The sequence below is a fragment of the Nansenia antarctica genome, assembly GCF_963989245.1.
Source record: "Nansenia antarctica genome assembly, chromosome: 5".
In the NCBI taxonomy this organism is placed as follows: domain Eukaryota; kingdom Metazoa; phylum Chordata; class Actinopteri; order Argentiniformes; family Microstomatidae; genus Nansenia; species Nansenia antarctica.
This window is the reverse complement of record NC_137690.1, coordinates 52229977-52251093: the sequence shown is the minus strand read 5'-3', so window position 1 is coordinate 52251093 and position 21117 is coordinate 52229977. Positions and strand designations below refer to the sequence as shown.

Genomic DNA, 21117 nt, shown 5'->3' with positions numbered 1-21117 from the left:
AAATCCGATAAGTTTGGTTCAGCATTTTGCTCTTCAGGGAAGCAGGCTATAGCGCAGGCTATAGCACTGTTTGTGTATCCAGTGCCATGTGACACGCTTTACAGTTAAATATTCATATTTGTATCATCATTATATCTGTTGCAGCAGATGCCCTTCAATAGCGTGTCATATTTCAGGCATTGATTTGAAAATACAGTTGCTAAGTTACTCGCGTATTGACATGATGGCAGTATGCTCCACCTAGGAACTCGGGCGGCAACCATCTGGTCCTGTCTCCCAGACAACAACCCCCAGCTGGCTTGTTTGGGAAAAGTTTAGAATGGTGACATTTGAGTTAGGACTACTAATCTGAGGGAATTAATGGCCTCCACTGCTAATTTGACAGTAGATTTTTCACGAAATTAAGATTTAACGACTTTTCCACGGATGCACTTTGTGCACTGACTGCACTTGATGAGATACACATTTTGTTTTGCTGTTTCAGCAAGTGTTTACACATACGGTGAAATGATGGTGATGGATTTTTTATTGCCCTGTTCAGTAATACCCGAAATGGTTGACTTGGCAGAATCATTATCTTAATTTGGTATTCATCACATACTGTACAGATCGTATTTGCGTAAGAGTTTTTCTTACCGCTTCTTGTTTCATACTAACACCACTACGTCAGCGCTGACAGAACCCCATCTAGCCTGTGTACTGCTGGTGAGCAGGTCATTACAGCCCGCATTTAGGTCCAGAATTATTAACTCATTTCCCCTAGCATCTGCACAATAATTGCTATTAAACATCTACAGAATTGTAATTAACGTGTTGGTTTGTTCGGCATGCAACACAGCTTGATAAACTAACCCTGCTGTGTGAAAGCAATGGGTACAGGGCCTAAACTTCAGATCGTACGCCAGGAAAATGTCTCGTACTGTACCTCCTGCTGTTGTTGAATAGGCCTATGTTGGGCCTTTGGCAGTATTGTACGAATGTTCTTTGGCACCTGCTCAGTAAACCAGAATTAGGCACCCCTTTTCCAGCATGGGGAACAGACTGAGTATGCTTTCAGTCTGGTGGAGAGTAATAACTATCTGGTGGGGTGGCTGTGGCTCAGGAGGTAGAGCCGGTGTCTAATGATCGCAAGGTCTGCGGTTCGATCCCCCGGCAGGCCACGTGTTGAGGTGTCCTTGGGCAAGACACTGAACCCCAAATTGCTCCCAATGAGCGGGCCGGGGCCTTGCATAGTAGCTTGCCGCCATTGGTGTGTGAATGTGTGTGATTGAGAGGCCATTGTAAAGCGCTTTGAAATATAGGCGCTATATAAGTGCACTCCATTTACCATTTAACAAGACCTAGGCTGACACTGGAGCCTTGGCTGATGCTCCTTCATCTCCCATGGGTCCCTTTGAGCCTGCTGTGATGATTCAGCTCCAAGTTACAACAGCCATTTCCAGTGACCTTTAAGTGGCCAGTTTGTAGGGACAGTCGTAATCCTGTTAAGTGATGGAGGGTGGCGGCCTTGGCACTTCAGAATCAGAATTGCTTTTATTACATGATCCAATGTACGAGTACACATGAGTAAAATTCTTAGGCTTAGGTTCTTCGACATTGGCAGGATACGAAATCAACAATAATATAATCAAGTTAAATAAGTATGGTAAGTAAAGGTATTTTTAGAGTTCTACAAATATTTTTTACAGATTAGATCTCTGAAACTCGTTTTTCAGAGATCGAATCTGCATTTGCCAGACGTTTCCACCATGTACTGCACAACTCTTCTCTTATATAGGCTGCCTGCTTTCAATGTGGCTGTTTTGCTTGCATGCAGGATTCTGGTAAGGATTTTCTGTTGCCTCTCAAGACTTCATCTGCACTTTAATCTTTATAGCTCAATACGAGACTTTCTCTCTTCTCTAAAATGTCAACAGAACACACGCACACGCACACACACACAGCAACGGTGTGTGAAGAGAGATGGAAGTAAACACATTTAGGTAGTAGGCCTAACTAACCTCGGGAACAGAAGAGGATCCTGGGCCATGCAGGGTGGTGTTTGCTCCAGTAATCACATCGGGGCTATTCTGTTGATTTGTTCCGGGAGCTCTTAGCCAAGCTTGAAGCTGCAACGGTGGAGTGAATACAAAGCTGCTGTTTCTTTTTTTTCTTTTTTCTTTTTTCTTTTTTCTTCTTATGCTGTGTTTTTACAGGAGCTGCAGGCAGGACTGGATGTGTTTGTTGTGACTAACTACAAGTAAAGGTCACCACTAAGGCGCATGCCACGTAATTGCAGGGTCCCTGGTTCGATTCTGGCCATCGTGCATGTCATCCCTCTCTCTCTCACCCATCCTTCCTGTCAAGCTTTACTGTCTCTATCTATAAAGCAGAAATGCCCTAAAAACACATTAAAAAAAAAAACTGTCACGACGCAAGGCCTGTGTTCCAGCTCCACAGTGATCTACTGCTGGCTGCAGCTGGGCCCTTGCCAACATGTTTGGTACCCCTGCTGCCTAATTCTCTGTAGTCCCTGAGCGCTCCCACTTACAGGTAATCTATCCATAGGGTGTGTGTGTGAGCGAAGCGGGTAATTAGTCAAGGTGGCAAGTAGGGCACTCGCGGAACAAAAGTCCATTTGGACCTTTACCAAATAGCCGGAGCGGGGGCAGGCAGGGAAAAGCAACGATGCGTTAGATGATGTGGTTACGAAAGAAAGAGGCCAGGCTTAACCGGCTCATAAACCACAAAGGAAAAGCCCCCCTTTCATGCCTGGGGATGGTGGGGGCTTTCTAACAGTAGGAAACTAACTATCTGGAAAAAAAGGGAGCTTGATCAAAATGAGTAGTGATGCCTGCGGGCCTCTGAGTGGTCTAAAGAGGCAACAAGATGCTGCTGCTCATCTGCATGCTGGCTGGCTGTGAAGTTTGCCCCCGAGTTGACGCCTGTTTCCGAAAGCCTGCGTTTTTTTTTCTTCTGTTCCGGTGCTTCCCTAGGCCTGAGGGGATGTAAGCGGCTGGGGGTCCACCGCGTCGCCCGCAGCGTCACCTGCCCCCCCCTCTTGTTGCCAGTTACGCACTACGTCGCTAATGCACTTGGCGGCGCCGCATTATCCGCCCCATCGCAGTGACACTCGCAGGGATGAAACACTCTGCTCTGCTGTCCGTGAGATCTACGGAAAATGGGTTTCGTGGATGATGGCAGCAGGACCGGGCGACGGGCAAAAAGAGCTTTCTGTGGTTATCTCTATTTCCACCTCTGTGCTTTCGACAATTGGCCAATTCCTGAGGTGTGTGTGGGTGTGGGTGTGCGTGTGTGTGTGCGTGTTCTGGGGGTAGTGGCTGGCTGGGTGAGTAGGCCTGGGTTCTGCAGCTGAATAGAGGTATCGGGGCCTCTCTCCGCTGGCCAGGGATATACCTGACTGCTTCTGACCAACTCTAAAACTTAACAGCCTCTACAGGACTGGAAGTTAGAGCTGGTGTTCCAGCTGGGTGCACAGCCTTGTGGTGTGTGGGGTCTCAGACCCCCCGCTGAGTGTGTGTGTGCGTGCCCCCCCGCTGAGACCAGGTTATGGAGTAGTACGGTAATGTGATCTGAATGCCTAAGCAGCCAGAGAGATCAACAGTCCTAGTTTCCTCTCGGCTTGTCGACCGACTTCATGTGGCAATGCATTAAGAGATGTGCGTGTGTGTGTATGTGCGTGTGTGTGGGAAGCTGGCATGTCTCCCTGCTGCTGATCACTCTGTCTCTCACGCAGTGTTCAAAAGCGTAACTCTTGACGAGTGTATTGTAGGGATGGACGGTTTCCAATTATTGAAACCGAAAAACCGTCAGAGAGTAAAACCGCGGTTTTCCGGTTAACCGAAAAATACATTAAAAAAAATAAAAAAAAATAAAAAGGAATAAAAAAAAGAGAAAAAAAAAAGAGCGCCAATTTCAAATAATTGAGCCCTACTGCTACAATACACTCATGTCGAACACCATTAAAACACCGTAAGCACAGTCGCAACACATTTAGGCTACTTAGTTTCACTAATATAAGTGGAAAGGCAGACTTTTGTAAGCTACACCATACATGAAAACACATGAACACTTAACACACCAGCTCCGCTGATCCAGGGTGCACGCCTGCACGGAAGATCATCTCTTGGAACAGCGTCTTCATTGAATGAACTGCTTTCTCAATATCTTGGTTCTTAGACAAAGTTTCAGCTGCTGCTCAATGTATTTAAATATTTTAATACTGCTCAATAATCACTGAAATATTAGACTTAGAATTATGCAGTGAACATACTTAAAGCTTTTCATAAAAACCACATGCCGCGAGACTGACTCGTCCTGAACTGTCGTAAGTCAATCAACAAAGAATGCCCCATCAAAATAAAAGTGCCCATGGTAGAGCTGTCAAAATAGAGCTTTCAAAATAAATGTACTAATACAGATAGAGATAAATACAGAACTACCTTTGCGTCACTAAGTGACCGCGTATCTTCTGAGACATGCGTTCTGTCATCACTTTCAGTAGCGCCTTCACACACAGTGGCGCTGTGCACAAACACTCTTGATCCGTATAGCTCTTGTTTTATTATATTGTGGTTTAGTAAATACTGCACTTGGAGTTACATTCAATGCATGATTTGTGCTATAGACCATAAATAAAGTTTGATTGATTGATTGATATCAAATCAAATCACATTTTATTTCTATAGCGCATTTCTCACAAAAGTGACCCGATGCGCTTTACAGAGAGCAGCGAAAATGATCTTATTAAATGTAAGCGAGTAATTGTAAAAAACCTTTCCTATCTACCAATAACTGAAGGCAACTATCTTTCCCATAGAGTGATTCGTTACCCTTAAATATAATCCCAATTAGATATTAATCCTCAGTTATTCTTCACAACTGACCAAACCTCTCACTCATTGCGCGGCAGATTCAGACTGTATCATTGTTATTTTCACACACGACAAACATGTGACATGTTCCAGTTTTATTCTTATTCTATTTTATTCTTCAAAAAAAAAAAAAAAAAAAAAAACGGTTTCAGACGGTTTTGATAAAAAACCGTTTCTATTTTTATAAACCCCGGTTTTCGGTTTAACCGAAAAACCGTCCATCCCTAGTGTATTGTCACCTTCACTCTAAAAGCTAGGCTGCAGGTTTTACCAACGAAGCTAAACCTTTCCATCTGGCTTCCTGACAGTCATAGCCCACACTGCATACATCACAGTCACCAGCAGATAACTGAAACCATGCCCCACATCTTAAATGGTTGTCATGCGTATAAAGGGCTCTACATATGTAGGCATGATCGAATTGTGGATCTGATTTCAGAGGGTGTCTTTTCCATATTCAGGCCTGCCGCAACGCTGTACAAGCACTCCACTGTAAAGCCCCACATGTTCAGTTTGTGTAGCGACGAAGAGTCAGTAGGAGTGTTCTCCAATATTTCAGCAAACACCCCTGATGTTGTAATTGTCAACGAAAACCACAGAGAGGTGCTTATTTTAGAAGTTGGCTGCACCTTTGACCATAGCCTAGAGGAAGCCTTTTTAACCAAAATCTTAAAATACCAACAGCTGGAGCAGGCCATATCACAACTGGGCTACAGATGTCAACTTTTAGTTTTTATATTTGGCAGCCTGGGCCATGTTCATAAGTCTGTTGTTAGAGGCCTTCATATGGCTGGTCTTCCTAAGAGAAGGGCCAAACAGTTAGCAAAATACTGCTCAATATCCGCTATTATTGGTAGCCGCTCAATATGGAGAAGGCGGTGCTTCCTGTACCCATGAGCGGGATACTGTCTGTCTTATTGTATTGATACTGTATCTGTCAACCCACTGGTATCACCTGGTGCGAATAACATCCTGTGTGTGGCAGAACTGGTTGTTGGCTCAGCATTACTGTAACAGATTGTTTCTATGATATCAAAATGCACTGTTAGTATTTATGTCCTTTAGAATTGTTCTTTGTATGTGGACATAAATAAAGCATCTAAAATGTGTGTGTGTGTGTGTGTGTGTGTCCGTGCGTGCGTGTGTGCAATTTGTGAGCGTGTTCACATCCGTGTGCTCAACCGTAGTCTGTCTCACTTGGCATGTGACTTTGTGCATTATAAATAAGGCAGCCATGTCAAAAGCACGCCATGTTCTACTTGAAAGTGAAGCTACAATAGTGAATGCCCCCAGCCCTTAAAGCCTGTACTGTTCATGCACACACACACCACACACACACCACACACACACACACACACACACACACGTGTTCAAATGCACATGCACACACACACACTTCACATCCTTTTGTCAAGAGTCTCTTCCTCATAGGCTTTTGTTCCAGAATACTCATCTTGTCCAAAACCTTGTGTGTCCTACCCCAAATGTAGAAACTGAAAGAATACAGTACTTTAAACCAGGAATGACTGTGTACTTATCCCTGTTTTTGCCTGATTTGGCCACTAAGGGTTTTATTTAAAGACATTGGCCCCATTCCTATCCCCCAGCATGGAGGACTCCTCCAAGATTAGTTACAGGATGTAGAATAAAGCACCTTGTGATGATTAATGAGCTGCACCACATGCCAGTCATTTTTGGAAAACGTGTGTGTGTGTGTGTGTGTGTGTGTGTGTGTGTGTGTGTGTGTCTCTCTCTCGCATGTTCGTGTGTGTGTGTGTGTGTGTGTGTGTGTGTGTGTCTCTCTCTCGCATGTTCGTGTGTGTGTGTGTGTGTCTCTATCAGGCAGCAAACTCCAGCAGCTCCCTGACATTGTGCTGCCAGCTTCGCACTATACACAGGCACACACACACACACACACACACACACACACACACACACACACATCATCCGCCGGCTTTGGAGGAAAGCAGCTCAGAGAGGCTGCTGCTGATGTGTTCAGGGCTTGCCGACAGGCTGCTGTCACCACTGTGTCTGCTGATCTGCCACACAAGGCCGAGGGTCACTTTAAGGGCCACACGCGTGCACCTCATTGATCGTCATGACGATGACTGAATACGATGGCTTAATGCCTCTGGGTGGCACCACTCTCTGGCGTTCAGAGTTTGGTGTTACAAGGCGAAGGTTAAATGATTCAGACTTGCTGAATGCTTTAATGCAACGTGGGAGACCCACCGAAATGGGTCCTCTGTGGCTCAGTGGGTAGAGCAACAACGCTGAGGTTGGGGGTTCGATTCCCGCTGGGACCACTGAAAAATGCATGTACTCACTGCAATGTCTCACTGCAAAGTCACTTTGGATAAAAGTGTCAGCTAAATGGCATATATTATTATTGTTGGTAGTAGTAGTATTACGGGGTTCAAATGCGCTAGGTGAATTATGTAATTGTTCTTAACCCTTAAATGTTTAACTGTTAAAAAAATAAATAATAATAATATATATATATATATATTTAGTTATTTTTACATCCCTAGTGTAGCCTAAGCCTGTCCACTTGTGTGATTTCAGAGTCAATACACAGATATAGCATCAACATAAAAAAATCATAATCTTTCCTTTGTGTAAATCTTCACATCTGCCTATTATTTGCAGCGGCCTTGAGCAGTTATTTATTCTGTTAGTTTTCGAGGGAAGCCTCCCGGTACAGCCTGTTGTTCCAGAGCTGAAGCTGTCTCAGTAGTACTGTACCCAGACTCCCAATCAGTGTCAAGGGGAACATGGTAATTGTCCTTCAGACGAAGTAGTCTACTAATGTCTTGAGAAGTTATATGGGCTTTCTACTGAGGCTCTATAAACTAGCTTCTTTAATGAGGCGGGGAGGCCAGACTCCCATTTATTATACTGAACTGGTGCTTTTTCTCTGGCAGTTGTCCTCACAGTGTCAGCTTTTTATAGTCCAAATCATTAGGCTACACCTAGGCCGTTGTAAACGAAGGCAGAAGTGTAATTCGGAGACTTTTTACATTCAATTATTTCCTATCAGTATGCCGTGTTTTTTCTGTTTCTTTTCTAAGACCACTGCTTTTTCTTTCATAGTCGTTTAGACTTGTACTGATAGCTGGGACAATGTCGCCGCAAGGCTTTTGAAAAGCGCATGAATATTGTATGTCTTTGAACCTCCTGTTGACCTGAGAGCTGAATGGGAGTTTTAACATACCCTCTCCAACCACACAAAGCTGATGCAACCAGCCTCACACTAGCTACTGACCTTCGGATAGAGATAATAATGCAATTCTTAATAATGCAAGTCAGAAAAGAACGTGTTTACGACGTTCAACAGCCTGAACAGCGTGTCCCCTCTGTGAAGGGTGTGTTTTGTATTTGCCTGCTGCTGTTATGTCTTTTTGTTATTCTACTCGTATCAAGCCAGCCTTCTCCTCTCCTCAACCCCTCTCTCCCCCTCCCTCTCTCCTCCCCCCCTAGGTTCAACTACAGATCTACACATCACCTCACTACCAATGGCTTCTATGAGTTCCTCAACTGGTTCGACGAGAGGTCGTGGTACCCCTTAGGGAGGATCGTGGGAGGCACAGTAAGTTAAACACACTCCTCTAAACAGTTACACACCATGCCTGCTGCAAAAAAGCCTATTTTGAACACTTGAAAGTGAAAATATACAGAGAACATTGGAATTAATTAATCAAAGGCCCACTAAAGTGAAAATCATAATTTCTAAGTGTTTGAATTAAACCACCGTCAACCAAATATGTAAAATTAGGTGTTGTTTTCCACCACTCTTCATGTGAAAATCTAACCCTGCTACTCTCCCTCAAAAAACGATTCTGTACGATTTTATAGATTACCGTATTTTCCGCCCTATAAGGCGCACCGGAGTATAAGGCGCACCTTCAATGAATGGCCTATTTTAGAAATTTTTTCATATACAAGGCGCACCGGCTTATAAGGCGCACCGGCTTATAAGGCGCACTGTCGTTTTTTTTTTTTGACTGGGGTTGCGTTACGCCCAAGCTCCACCTACTGCGTTGCGTCACCTCTCCATCGGTGTTGTGTCAACTTCCCGTTGTCCAAGCTCCACCTGAGCGTTGTCACCATCAACGTTCTACCTGCTCCACTGTCAAAAATATATATTTTTCCACCTCAAGTATCAGCCGTTCGTCATCCATTTTTGCAACAAGCGTCAAGGACCTGCGGTGATTCACAGCTGACTCGCGTGAATAGCAATTCGCAATAGCTGCAACCACGAGATATAGAGTAGTTAGCTACAAGCATTTTCAATCTGCTATTATCTCTATTAGTGGATTAACCGCTGTGGTGATTTAACAGCTGATAAAAATACATCAAGTAGACTACAAACAGAGCAAAACAACACCAGAAAACAACCAATAGGCTATACAATTATAACCAACAACCAATATGTGACAGCTCCTGGTGAAATGTGCAACGTACTTTTTCAGTTTTTACACATGCTTAAACTACAGATTGTAAGCTTTCAAATGATGTGTCATACATTCAAACCAGAGAAAGATTGAACACGACAGGCGTATTTGAATGTTGGTTCATCTCAAACACTGAATGGGAGAAAAGTGAATCTGACCAAACCACAACAAACGCTGCTAGCGGCTAACAGCTAACAAAACACATCGCTACGAAGGTCTAAACTGTATTTTAATAACATGACAACATACTGGGAGAACATCGACATGCTAAAAACACATAACTACACATAACTAGATGAACACACAGTTCTTGCTTTTGAACACGAGCTAAAACGAAAGTATGTTTACAAATCAACCCTCCCTTACCGGTAGCCTCCGGCAAACGAGAATAATGAATCCAATACACAAATGATAAGTGTTTAGTGATCGTTAAACTGTTGTTTATTATATCGAGTGGGTACTTTAAAACTTCAAGTTGAAAGCACCAAGAATCTCACTTTGTTCCCTCGGAAACTCTGTTTAGTCTTCTTTACTTGGGGTCTTGTGGTGTGGGACTGTGAGTAAGCACAACACCGGTGTTTACTGATTACCGTAATGCTGCAAGCGGTGTGAGTGTCCGAATTGAACAGTTGGGTGAGTACGGCATCCATTCAGAGCACATGATAGAATAACAATAGCATTCGCGGAGATTCCAAGATGGCGGCCGTCGTTTACTGATTACCGTAATGCTGCAAGCGGTGCGGCTTTGTAGTTTACCAGTCGTACTGAAACATTTTATTATTATTAAAAAAAAAATATTGGTCATGTAATTTTTACATTTTGATCCATATATAAGGCGCACCGGGTTATAAGGCGCACTGTCGTTTTTTTTTTTTTGGGGGGACTTTTAAGTGCGCCTTATAGGGCGGAAAATACGGTATGTATCCTTCAGCGTGAGCTGCTCATTGTGTACTCAAATAAGATGGGCTCGGGTGGTAAAACTCAATCAAATAAACCAATTATATAATTTGTTTACATTTGACTTCCATTACAGCCAGCCCAAGCTGTGCACACCTGCTTCTGGCAGCTAAAGATAACGATAACAGCCCAGACTAGATTAAACTTAAATACATTTATTAAATTGGCAATTTAGTATATTGTTTCAAAAATGCAGCATGACTGTTCAGCATACAAAGGTAAGGAAATGTGGCTAAGTTATCTTGATGTACGTGTTTTGCAAGCTACAAAAACAACCTGTTCGCTAACTCATCATAGTAGCGTTGCTAAGCAATTTTACTAAGCTAGCTTCCAAGTAACTCACCAAAAATGTAACAAGCATCACCCTGCAAAAAAATAAGAAACTCTGTAGGCTGCTGTTGGTTCACTATCTGAGGGCTATACTGGTACTCAAACTACAATAATGTGAGTATTCCAACAGCCAAAACAACTGAAATGCCCCCAAACGTCCCTAATACAGCGCCAGAGACTGTTTTGTACGGTTTCATCCACCTCTCTCCACGATGCCCTCCGGCTTCTCTCTTGCCCTGGTAGCAACCAGTGAGCCGTTAAGCTGACGGATTCCCAGCGACTGTCACGGCAACGCTGTTTACCAACAGCAGCAGCAAGCAGCTTTTGTGAAATCACCTTTTTCACTGTGAGTTACTACCTGCCCATCCAGCTGAGATTTATCTCCCCCCCCTCCTCAAGGGTGTATGCCCTTTATACTGATCTGGCGGGATGTTGATAAAATAATTATGATAAAATATAAAATATGGACCCATTTTTTTCATCTGTGTGAGATGGCTCTGTAGCTTCTCTATCTGTCCCCCCTGCTGTGTGGTTTCAGCCCCAGGCTGCCGGTGGGGGTGGAGGTAGTGGGGGTGGGGGTGGAGGTGGTGGGGGTGGAGGTGGCGGTGGAGGTGGAGGTGGTGGAAGGAGAGGAGAGCTGAGCTGTTCAGACAGCCAGGCGTCTTGGCTCACCACGGTGCTATCATCAGGCACAGGTCTGTGTGCTGAGTACAGCAGATGTTGTAGCGGCAGAATAGACGGATCAGCGGTAGCAGGTGTCACTGTTTCCTGTTTTGGCGCCGTCTGCACAAGAGGTTCAAACCTCCCAACCTGGCGCTAACGAGATGCTATGCTACCTGTAGACCGTGTTAGAACAGCAGGTGCCAAACGGTGGTGGGTACCAATCGGAAGGCAGTTACCAAGCGAGGGTTTGGCAAAGGATGAGAGAGAGTGAAAGAGATTTTTTTTAGGCAGAGTGAGAGCTACGCACATGCGCAACCTGATGAGAACATCATCCCTGCCCTTGTGAATAATCGCCTATACGCATGAATAAAAACATCGGCAATGCCATTTAAAATGTTGCTTTTCACTTACTGCCACTTGGCTGTTCAGCTTCTTTCACAATGTTTACAATTTATATATGATGTAATATGAATCTAAGCACTGACACAGCTCGCTGCGCATGCCTCCAGGAGCTACGCTACATTGCTAGTAGGGATGTCCCGATCCCATTTTTTCACTACCGATACCGATATCAATCCGATATTTGTATTTATTGTTTTACTCCTGAATAATAACAAATACTTCCCCTGTATATAGTCCACAACAACAGTTGGCTATTAAAGACTGCCAGCCTTTATTCAAGCAACAAAAACAGTACTCTGCAGTACTCAGTGACCAACTGGTTTAAAGTTAAAACAATTTAAACTGCAGCATTCAGCATTGTAGAAAAAAAAGAGTTACTGTCTGATTTCTAGTTTTAGTGCCTTCATGTTTTTATTCTATTTATCTTCTCTTACAAATGACGTTTTAAAGTACCACTCGATATAATATACAACAGTTTAACGATCAAATACTTATAATCTGTGGGTTGGATTCACTGTTGCCAGAGGCTACCGGTAAGTGATACCTGGCTTGTAAACATACTTTCGTTTTAGAAGGAAACGTTAGCCACTAGCTGTTAGTAGGGCTGCACGATTTGGGGAAAAAATCGAATTGCGATTATTTGGACAGATATCGCGATTGCGATTAATTTGCGATTATTTATTTTTTAAATAGCAAAAAAAAAAAAAAAAAAAAAGGGAGTTTTTGTAAAGTGTGGCCATATCTCCGGCTAGGAAGGTCGTATCAACGTGCAGTTTGTTTGTACGTCTTCAGGGGACTTAGAGGCTCCCTCCTCTAGCACCCCCACAGCCCGAGCTACGAGTGAAAGAACTAAACTTACATTGGGTTGCTTTAAAGTTGGGTTGCTTTAAAATCAAGCTTCAGATTAAAACATGTGATGGAGCATTACTAACCTGACTCAGGTGGTTTGTTTCACACAACCATCTAGGAAAGCTTAATTGGAAGCTGTTTGGAAAAGGGCAGGTACTTTCAAAAAATACTTGGCAGGTGATTGGATGAATCTGTCTATCACCTATTTTCAGAGAGCATTACCACATGATACCATCAAACTATTAACTGCTCTAATTCTAATGCAAGGATGAGAACTTAAAAGATATGAATTGTATATATGATAACCTCATCTCATCTAGACAGGTGGCTACTTTCTAAGATGATCCAGCTATTAAAATGATCATTTGGGGATACACTGTGACTATAACTGAAAGGACCACATCTAGATGACTCGGTCAACAGTCGAACTGATGAATGATAGAATGGTGGTCTCTGACTATGGAGCACAGACACACGTCACCTTGACTTAGGAATCTGTGACATACTTCAGCCCAAGGCTAGGCTAGGCTAACCTCTGCGTCTTTAAAGCCGGCTGGTATGAACGAATGGTATGAGGTTATGCATACAGGACACATTCATGTTTGACAACAGAACAGTTAACTTCCATGTATCCATAAGCCTGCTATACTATATAAACACCAACCCGCAGGTTGCTGAGACTCAACTCTGTGTCTGTACTTTAACGCCGGGTTAGCATGAGTAGCTAAGCTAAGCTACCGTCTCGAAGACTACAAGTTAGCTAAGCTAAGTTTAAGGCTGGACTAACAGCACTGACATGCACTTGGCTGGTACAGTTAGTATAGTGAAATTGTACACTTACCTGTCGCAATTATAACATACTAACGTTTATCATACGTCCAGTAAGCCAAGTGGTGTCTAATTGTCTCCGTTACGTTAGCCCAAAGTCTCATAATAATTGGACTGACTGTCGTGACACAACCTATGCCTGCGTTAGTAAATTCGCTCTGAGAGCGCCGGGTTCAAAGTCATAAAGAGACCAAGTAATTTGATTGGACAAGAGGCATTCCATGAGTGCTGATCAAATTTCCAAAAGAGGTTTTAATCTCAATGTGACTTCCTGGTAAAATAAAGGTTTAAAAAAAAAAAATAAATAATAATAATTCGCAGGCTTTGCGATTAGCTAATCGCATCATTTCAAATCGCGATTTCGCGATTTCGATTTTAAATCGATTAATCGTGCAGCCCTAGCTGTTAGCAGCGTTTTTAGCTGTCACCATTCTTGAGCAAAACATTGATACAAACAAACATTCAAATACTCCGATTTCAATGTATGACGCATCATTTGAAAGCTTACCATCTGTAGTTTCAGACTATGTAAACAACCGAAAATTACGTAAGCAAATGGTTTATGATTTCACCAGCTAGCATCATGACAGTCAGACTCATTACACACTGGTAGCTACTAGCCAACTCTCACCACTGACTACTACTGTTGTCATCACGTGAGTGACACGCCGGATCGCGAGCCCCAGATCGCTGCCTATTTTTTTTTCTGGTGCGATCTGCGATCCAGCATTCAGGACCAATATCGCGGCGATATCAATATCGGATCGGGACATCCCTAATTGCTAGGTTACGGGGTGGACAACGGCTACCATTGGACTTCAAGCCACTCCAAAATCTTCTAATAACATCTTTGCTGAAGGTCATACTTTTTGGCCATGCTGCTAAACCTGATCTCTTAACTCATCCTCAACTCTAACCTCATCCTCAACTCTAACCTCATCCTCATCCTCAACTCTAACCTCACCCTCAACTCTAACCTCATCCTCAATCTTAACCTCACCCTCAACTCTAACCTCATCCTCAATTCTAACCTCACCCTCATCCTCAACTCTAACCTCATCCTCAACTCTAACCTCACCCTCATCCTCAATTCTAACCTCACCCTCATCCTCAACTCTAACCTCATCCTCAATTCTAACCTCACCCTCATCCTCAACTCTAACCTCATCCTCAACTCTAACCTCACCCTCATCCTCAACTCTAACCTCATCGTCAACTCTAACCTCATCCTCAATCTTAACCTCACCCTCAACTCTAACCTCACCCTCATCCTCAATTCTAACCTCACCCTCATCCTCAACTCTAACCTCACCCTCATCCTCAACTCTAACCTCACCCTCATCCTCAACTCTAACCTCATTCTCATCCTCAACTCTAACCTCATCCTCAACTCTAACCTCACCTTCAACCCTAACCTCATCCCCATTCTCAACCCTAACGTCATCCTCGAAACCTAACCGTAAGCCTCACCCTAAATGAGATGGTTAATTTAGTCACTCATCAAATTCCACACGAAAGACCATTTTCACTTTGCTGCATGGCCATATTGGGCTGTTTTTATATCAGTAATCAGTGGACCATACTGCCCCCCAGCACAGCGTGCCAGTTTACTGGTCACAGTCAGCACTGAAAGAAGGGCAGGCAGGTTTAGGGACAGCAGGTTGGTACACAGAATGCAAATGTCGTCCAACATGCAAATCTATGCAGAGTGAGGGGAGATGCAGGTTCAGTACGTCTGGGAGGCAGGGTAGGCTGGAGGCTAACGCTGCTGATAAGATGTGCTGCTGCGGTAGGCAGGTAACAGGGCTTAGGGGCCGTCGAGGCCTAGTCCTGTACAGGCCACGGGGCTGCTCTTGTCACGCGGCTTGACTTCTTGTACCCATTTATCTAGCCTGGTCTTCCCCTGGGAGGATTTGTGAAATCCACTCAGACTTCCTCGGCTGTATCGGTTCAGAACACCTCCTCTGGCCTTTTTCCTCAGAGTGCTCTCCCCCAAATCCTTTGGTGCTGGTTGGGATTCACTGAAAACGCCTCTCACCCTCTGGGCAGCCGCCCTGGCTGTGCTGCACTCCAGCTCCATCCCTCTTCTGCTCTGTCTCTCTCTGTCTCTCTCTCTCTCTCTCTGTCTCTCGCTCTCTCTCTCTGTCTCTCTTCCACTCCTCTTCACTCTCCCTCTCTCTCTCTCTCTCTCTGTCTCTCTTCCACTCCTCCTCACTCTCCCTCTCTCTCTCTCTGTCTCTCTTCCACTCCTCTTCACTCTCCCTCTCTCTCTCTGATAGGTTTGAATTGTGTTTTGATAATGTTATAGTACATTTGGAAGAATATATGAACTCTGTGCATTGCACTTCTGTTCTGAGAGTTCAACTGTTGTGCTTCAACCATACAAGGTTTTGAAGAGTACATTGAGTCCATGTGCTCTGTGCATTACACTTCTGTTCTGAGAGTTCAACTGTTGTGCACAACCATACAAGGTATGGGTTATCTGCTATCCCAGTCTGGGTAGTTTCCCTTCCTGACATTGTGTTGTCAGAGGGGCCCTGTCGTAAATCTGATTTTGCTAAGTGCTGTACATTGAGCTGGGAATGTTTGTATTGGGCAGAGCAGCCCATGGAACTGTTTATGTTAAGGTACATTACCATGAAAATGTTTATATTTGAGCTGAGCAGTCCTAGGAGTGTTTATGTTTAAGATGTACATTTTCATGAGAAATATTTATGTTAAGATGCTTTTCCCATGAAACTGCTTATAACCACGCAGTGCTCGGCCTGCCCCTTTTGTCTTTCTGTTTGGGAATAAATACTGGCTCAATACTGGCTCAAGTTCAGTTTGAATCCGAGGTCTTTCGAGACCTGGGGATTCACTCTCACTGCGCAAGAAAATCATGATGAATTCCGTGTCTCTTTGTTTGCTTAGAGTCTGCTAAGGTCTGTTTGAACTAGTGATGGGTTAGCATGGCCCGATTTACAACCGGGCTGACCAGAATATAGCATTTAACCCTATTGAGAACCCAACAACGTGGTCCTTCGAGCCGGATTCCTACGTCGTCTGGGAGAGGACCAGGGGGAACGACACACGCCGAAGTCTGTCGCGACAGCAGAAGGTCCTGGGACATCCATTCGCTCCAGGACCGGTGACGTTCCTCCTCTTCTTCTCCAAAAAAGACGGCTGACGGAATCCAGACCGGACTCAAGCAACAAAGACACCGGTAAATAGAAAAAGAAAGATTGCAATCGAATTGAATAGTCTATCTAATCCTAAATTGTACAAAAATAGGAGTTGTTTGACATGCAAAAAGAATCCACTTAGATGGATATCTTTTGTGCTATGTAAACAGTAGACTAATAGAAATCAGACGGAGAGAGAGACAGAGAGACAGAGACAGAGAAAGAAATGAATCCAATCAATCACAGACGTGTGTATGGTTGTGACTTAACTAGAGAGAGGGAGCCAGAGACAGAGACAGAGACAGAGATAGAGACGGAGATAGAGATAGAGACAGAGACAGAGAGAGAGAGAGAGGGAGAGACAGACAGGGAGAGAGAGAGACAGACACAGAGAGAGAGACAGACAGAGACAGAGAGAGAGAGAGAGGGAGAAACAGACAGGGAGAGAGAGAGACAGACACAGAGAGAGAGACAGACAGAGACAGAGAGAGAGAGAGAGGGAGAGACAGACAGACAGAGAGAGAGACAGACAGAGAGAGAGACAGAGACATAGAGAGAGAGACAGAGAGAGACAGAGAGAGAGGGAGAGAGAGATCAAGAGTGAGAGAGGGAGTCAGGGAGAGAAAAGACACACCACGCGCCACACACACACACATACACATACACATACACACACACACACCATTGGAAGCAGAGAGCGAGAGGGGAGGGAGAGCAGGAAAGAGGAAGGGTTGGAGAATGGAGAGAGGTATTTGAAGTGGAGTTGTGACACAGAGGGGAGGCATGCGGAGAGAAAAGGGAGGGGGAAAAGAGACCTGCCTAGAGAGAGGCAGACAGGAGACTAGGAGAGGAGTAGAGGAGACTAGGAGATGAGTAGAGGAGACTAGGAGACAAGGAGAGGAGTAGAGGAGACTAGGAGACGAGTAGAGGAGACAAGGAGAGGAGACGAGGAGACTAGGAGACAAGGAGAGGAGTAGAGGAGACTAGGAGATGAGTAGAGGAGACTAGGAGACAAGGAGAGGAGTAGAGGAGACTAGGAGACGAGTAGAGGAGACAAGGAGAGGAGACGAGGAGACTAGGAGACAAGGAGAGGAGTAGAGGAGACTAAAAGATGAGTAGAGGAGACTAGGAGACAAGGAGAGGAGACGAGGAGACTAGGAGAAAAGGAGAGGAGACTAGGAGAGGAGACTAGGAGACAGAGAGAGAGAGAGAGAGCGAGAAGGAAGTAAAAAGTGATAGAGGGAGAGCGAGAAGTGAGAGAGAGAGAGAGAGAGGGAGACAGATTTGAGAACAGGAAGGAGTCATGCAGAGGAGCTGAGACAGAGAAGCTGTGAATGAGAGGAGAGAGAGAGAACAGGAGAGAAGGGTTAGAGACAGAGGGCAAGAGAATTTAGTAGATTATATTATATAGTAAATTAAACTTGTAATGGGATTAGGCAGGGGATTAGGCACCCCGAACCTAGTCCCTAACAGGCGGCGGTGGAATTGCAAAGTTCCGAGGGCACGTTAAGAACGCAATATAGTGCTGGGGAGAAGACTGAAGGCCCCCGTGTCTGATGAAGTATGAATGAACATACTACCGTGGTACCGTCTAGTCGGCGCAGCTGTCGCATCTAGGTGTGTGGGCAGTGCGTGGTACGTGGGCGACAGCCCACACCTAGCGGGATGTGAGGGTCACACCCGTGAACAGGCAAGGCTGGTGTAAACGGTCAAAGTTTCTAGACCCATAGCGAAGTGGGCTAGGGATCAGACCGTCGGTTCCCAACTGGGCGGCCAATCACCGCTACAGGGTTGGTGTTTAGACACTGACTGGGGATCGCTATCGACTGGGTCACCGGCCGGTTGGGTCGCAAAAGCCTTAAGCCATAGGAAAATGGTGGCTGCGCTCAGCTCAATGTACAGTCAGGCCACCATAAGCTGAAAGCGACGTACAGCTAGTAGGCGAGTGGTGCTTTCCGTGATCAGAGCTCTGAAAAGGAGACTCTGGGAAGCGGAAGGGGTGGGGGTTTACTGACTCTGACCTGGGGTTAGAGGGCAGTGAACCTCCATCGGAAAGGGTTCCAGCCTGAGACTGCGCCCTGGGAAGAGGGGAGGTCTGAAGGAACCAAGTGTATAGAAGAGCCAAAGACAAGACAGGAGACAGACAGACAGACAGAGAGACACAGAGAGAGAGAGAGACAGACACAGACAGAGAGAGAGAGAGAGAGAGAGAGAGAGAGCGAGAGAGAGAGAGTTGTTTAAGGAGAGGAGAAACACACGGGAGACTATGAACTGTGTGTGTTTGAGGCAGAAGAGGAGCGCAAGGGTGGGGGCTATGTGTCAGAGTGGACACAGAACAGCAAACAGAGAGAGAGAGAGAGAGAGAGAGAGGGGGAGGGAGACAGAGGATTTTTAGTGTGACCCCCTCAGAGACCAGGGGAGTAATACGAATTTGGAATAGATGGAAAAATTGTATTACCACAGAGCCTCTACAAACAGCAGCTAATTTGATACATGGTCTTTTTGATGACATGTATCAAAAAGCAGGGAAATGATGATTGACAGGAGTTAACGCACATTTTCACGTATATAATTACACAATTTAAAAACAAAAAAAAAAAATATAGTGATAATGGAGCACATTTCGTGAACGAATTGATCAAACACAGTGTCCAAATACCTGGACATTGAAGAGTGTGTTTCTCTAATGGAAACACACATGACAATAAAATTGAGACCTATGGGTTTGATATGAATGAATGAATGAAATGAATGAAATAAATGAAATTAATGAATTTGAAATAGTAAATGGGAGATTAGACTACCCATAGTAGACGACATTAGGGAAGTATTGATTGATTGATTGAAAACTTTATTAGAAGATTTGCAGAAGCAAGTGACATGAAAGTACATATTTCAATTGGGGTCTTTGATACTCAATTCATCGTTATATGTAAAGCAGATTTGGCAGAAACGGAAAACACACTGGCCACGTGGACAGCTATTTAGGAAACAGGAAATAGCCAGAACAAATTATCTGCCAGACATTTCTGTTTCAGGAAACAGGAACCGGAAACCTAACCCTACAGGATCGAGAATACAACCTGACCAGATCCTCATCGACGAGATGGAAGGAGAACACTGGCAGCCCGCGGTGGGTTGAACCATTTGAGGTGCTGCTGAGCATCTCAACTGCTGTCAAGATCGCGGAACGAGATATGAGAAGTACACAGAGCCATTGAAAGAAGGTGACATTATTTCCCTCGAACGACGGGGAGTGGTGGAAGCCCGGGCTACAAAGGGGTTCTATTCATTAGTGAATATTACGTCTCAAACCCGGTGAAGAATTCTTCAGATCCACTACCTATTAGAAATGAGGGGACCAAATCCTCCCGACGACCAAACGAGACGCCCAAGTCCAGGCACACGACCCAGTCTGGGGCAGTGATGTCCCAGATGACAAAAAAAAAACCCTGAACTATCAATCAGAGACATTTGTAAATGCATCCCTTACGATAAACGAAGCCCAGAACCGCGAAATCGATCAGATCAGACTGATGACACTCCAGAACTGAATGACTCTTGAACATGTGTGAACTACCACATCACATACTGATTTTAATGATTGTTTGTTGTGTCTCCCCCTGCTTCAGAGCTATGACTAACAAACTGATTTCAGAAATACTTGTACAAACAAATGTTGATTCAAGACATTATGATGGAGCCTAAGTACCTAACCCAATTTGAGAAACTCTAATCCAAGTTGAGATCCATGTGTGATCTGTACGACGATGTTGAATGACAGTTAAACTAGAAAATATGAAAGAAAGATAGCTTTACCTGAATAAGAGACGAATGTTTGTATCGTGATAAATTATGAAAAACAGCAGGGAATGATAGGTTTGAATTGTGTTTTGATAATGTTATAGTACATTTGGAAGAATATATGAACTCTGTGCATTGCACTTCTGTTCTGAGAGTTCAACTGTTGTGCTTCAACCATACAAGGTTTTGAAGAGTACATTGAGTCCATGTGCTCTGTGCATTACACTTCTGTTCTGAGAGTTCAACTGTTGTGCACAACCATACAAGGTATGGGTTATCTGCTATCCCAGTCTGGGTAGTTTCCCTTCCTGACATTGTGTTGTCAGAGGGGCCCTGTCGTAAATCTGATTTTGCTAAGTGCTGTACATTGAGCTGGGAATGTTTGTATTGGGCAGAGCAGCCCATGGAACTGTTTATGTTAAGGTACATTACCATGAAAATGTTTATATTTGAGCTGAGCAGTCCTAGGAGTGTTTATGTTTAAGATGTACATTTTCATGAGAAATATTTATGTTAAGATGCTTTTCCCATGAAACTGCTTATAACCACGCAGTGCTCGGCCTGCCCCTTTTGTCTTTCTGTTTGGGAATAAATACTGGCTCAATACTGGCTCAAGTTCAGTTTGAATCCGAGGTCTTTCGAGACCTGGGGATTCACTCTCACTGCGCAAGAAAATCATGATGAATTCCGTGTCTCTTTGTTTGCTTAGAGTCTGCTAAGGTCTGTTTGAACTAGTGATGGGTTAGCATGGCCCGATTTACAACCGGGCTGACCAGAATATAGCATTTAACC

At 44.3% G+C, this 21117-nt stretch overlaps 1 protein-coding gene across 1 annotated transcript in view; it reads left to right on the top strand.

The window, feature by feature from the left end:
- Nucleotides 1-21117, top strand: part of LOC308157685 (dolichyl-diphosphooligosaccharide--protein glycosyltransferase subunit STT3B) — a 103875-nt gene that overhangs the window by 44915 nt on the left and 37843 nt on the right. The window contains exon 2 of the mRNA XM_080531291.1: nt 8355-8463. Coding sequence (XP_080387417.1) covers nt 8355-8463 — 109 coding nt within the window. The remainder of the gene's footprint in view (nt 1-8354; nt 8464-21117) is intronic.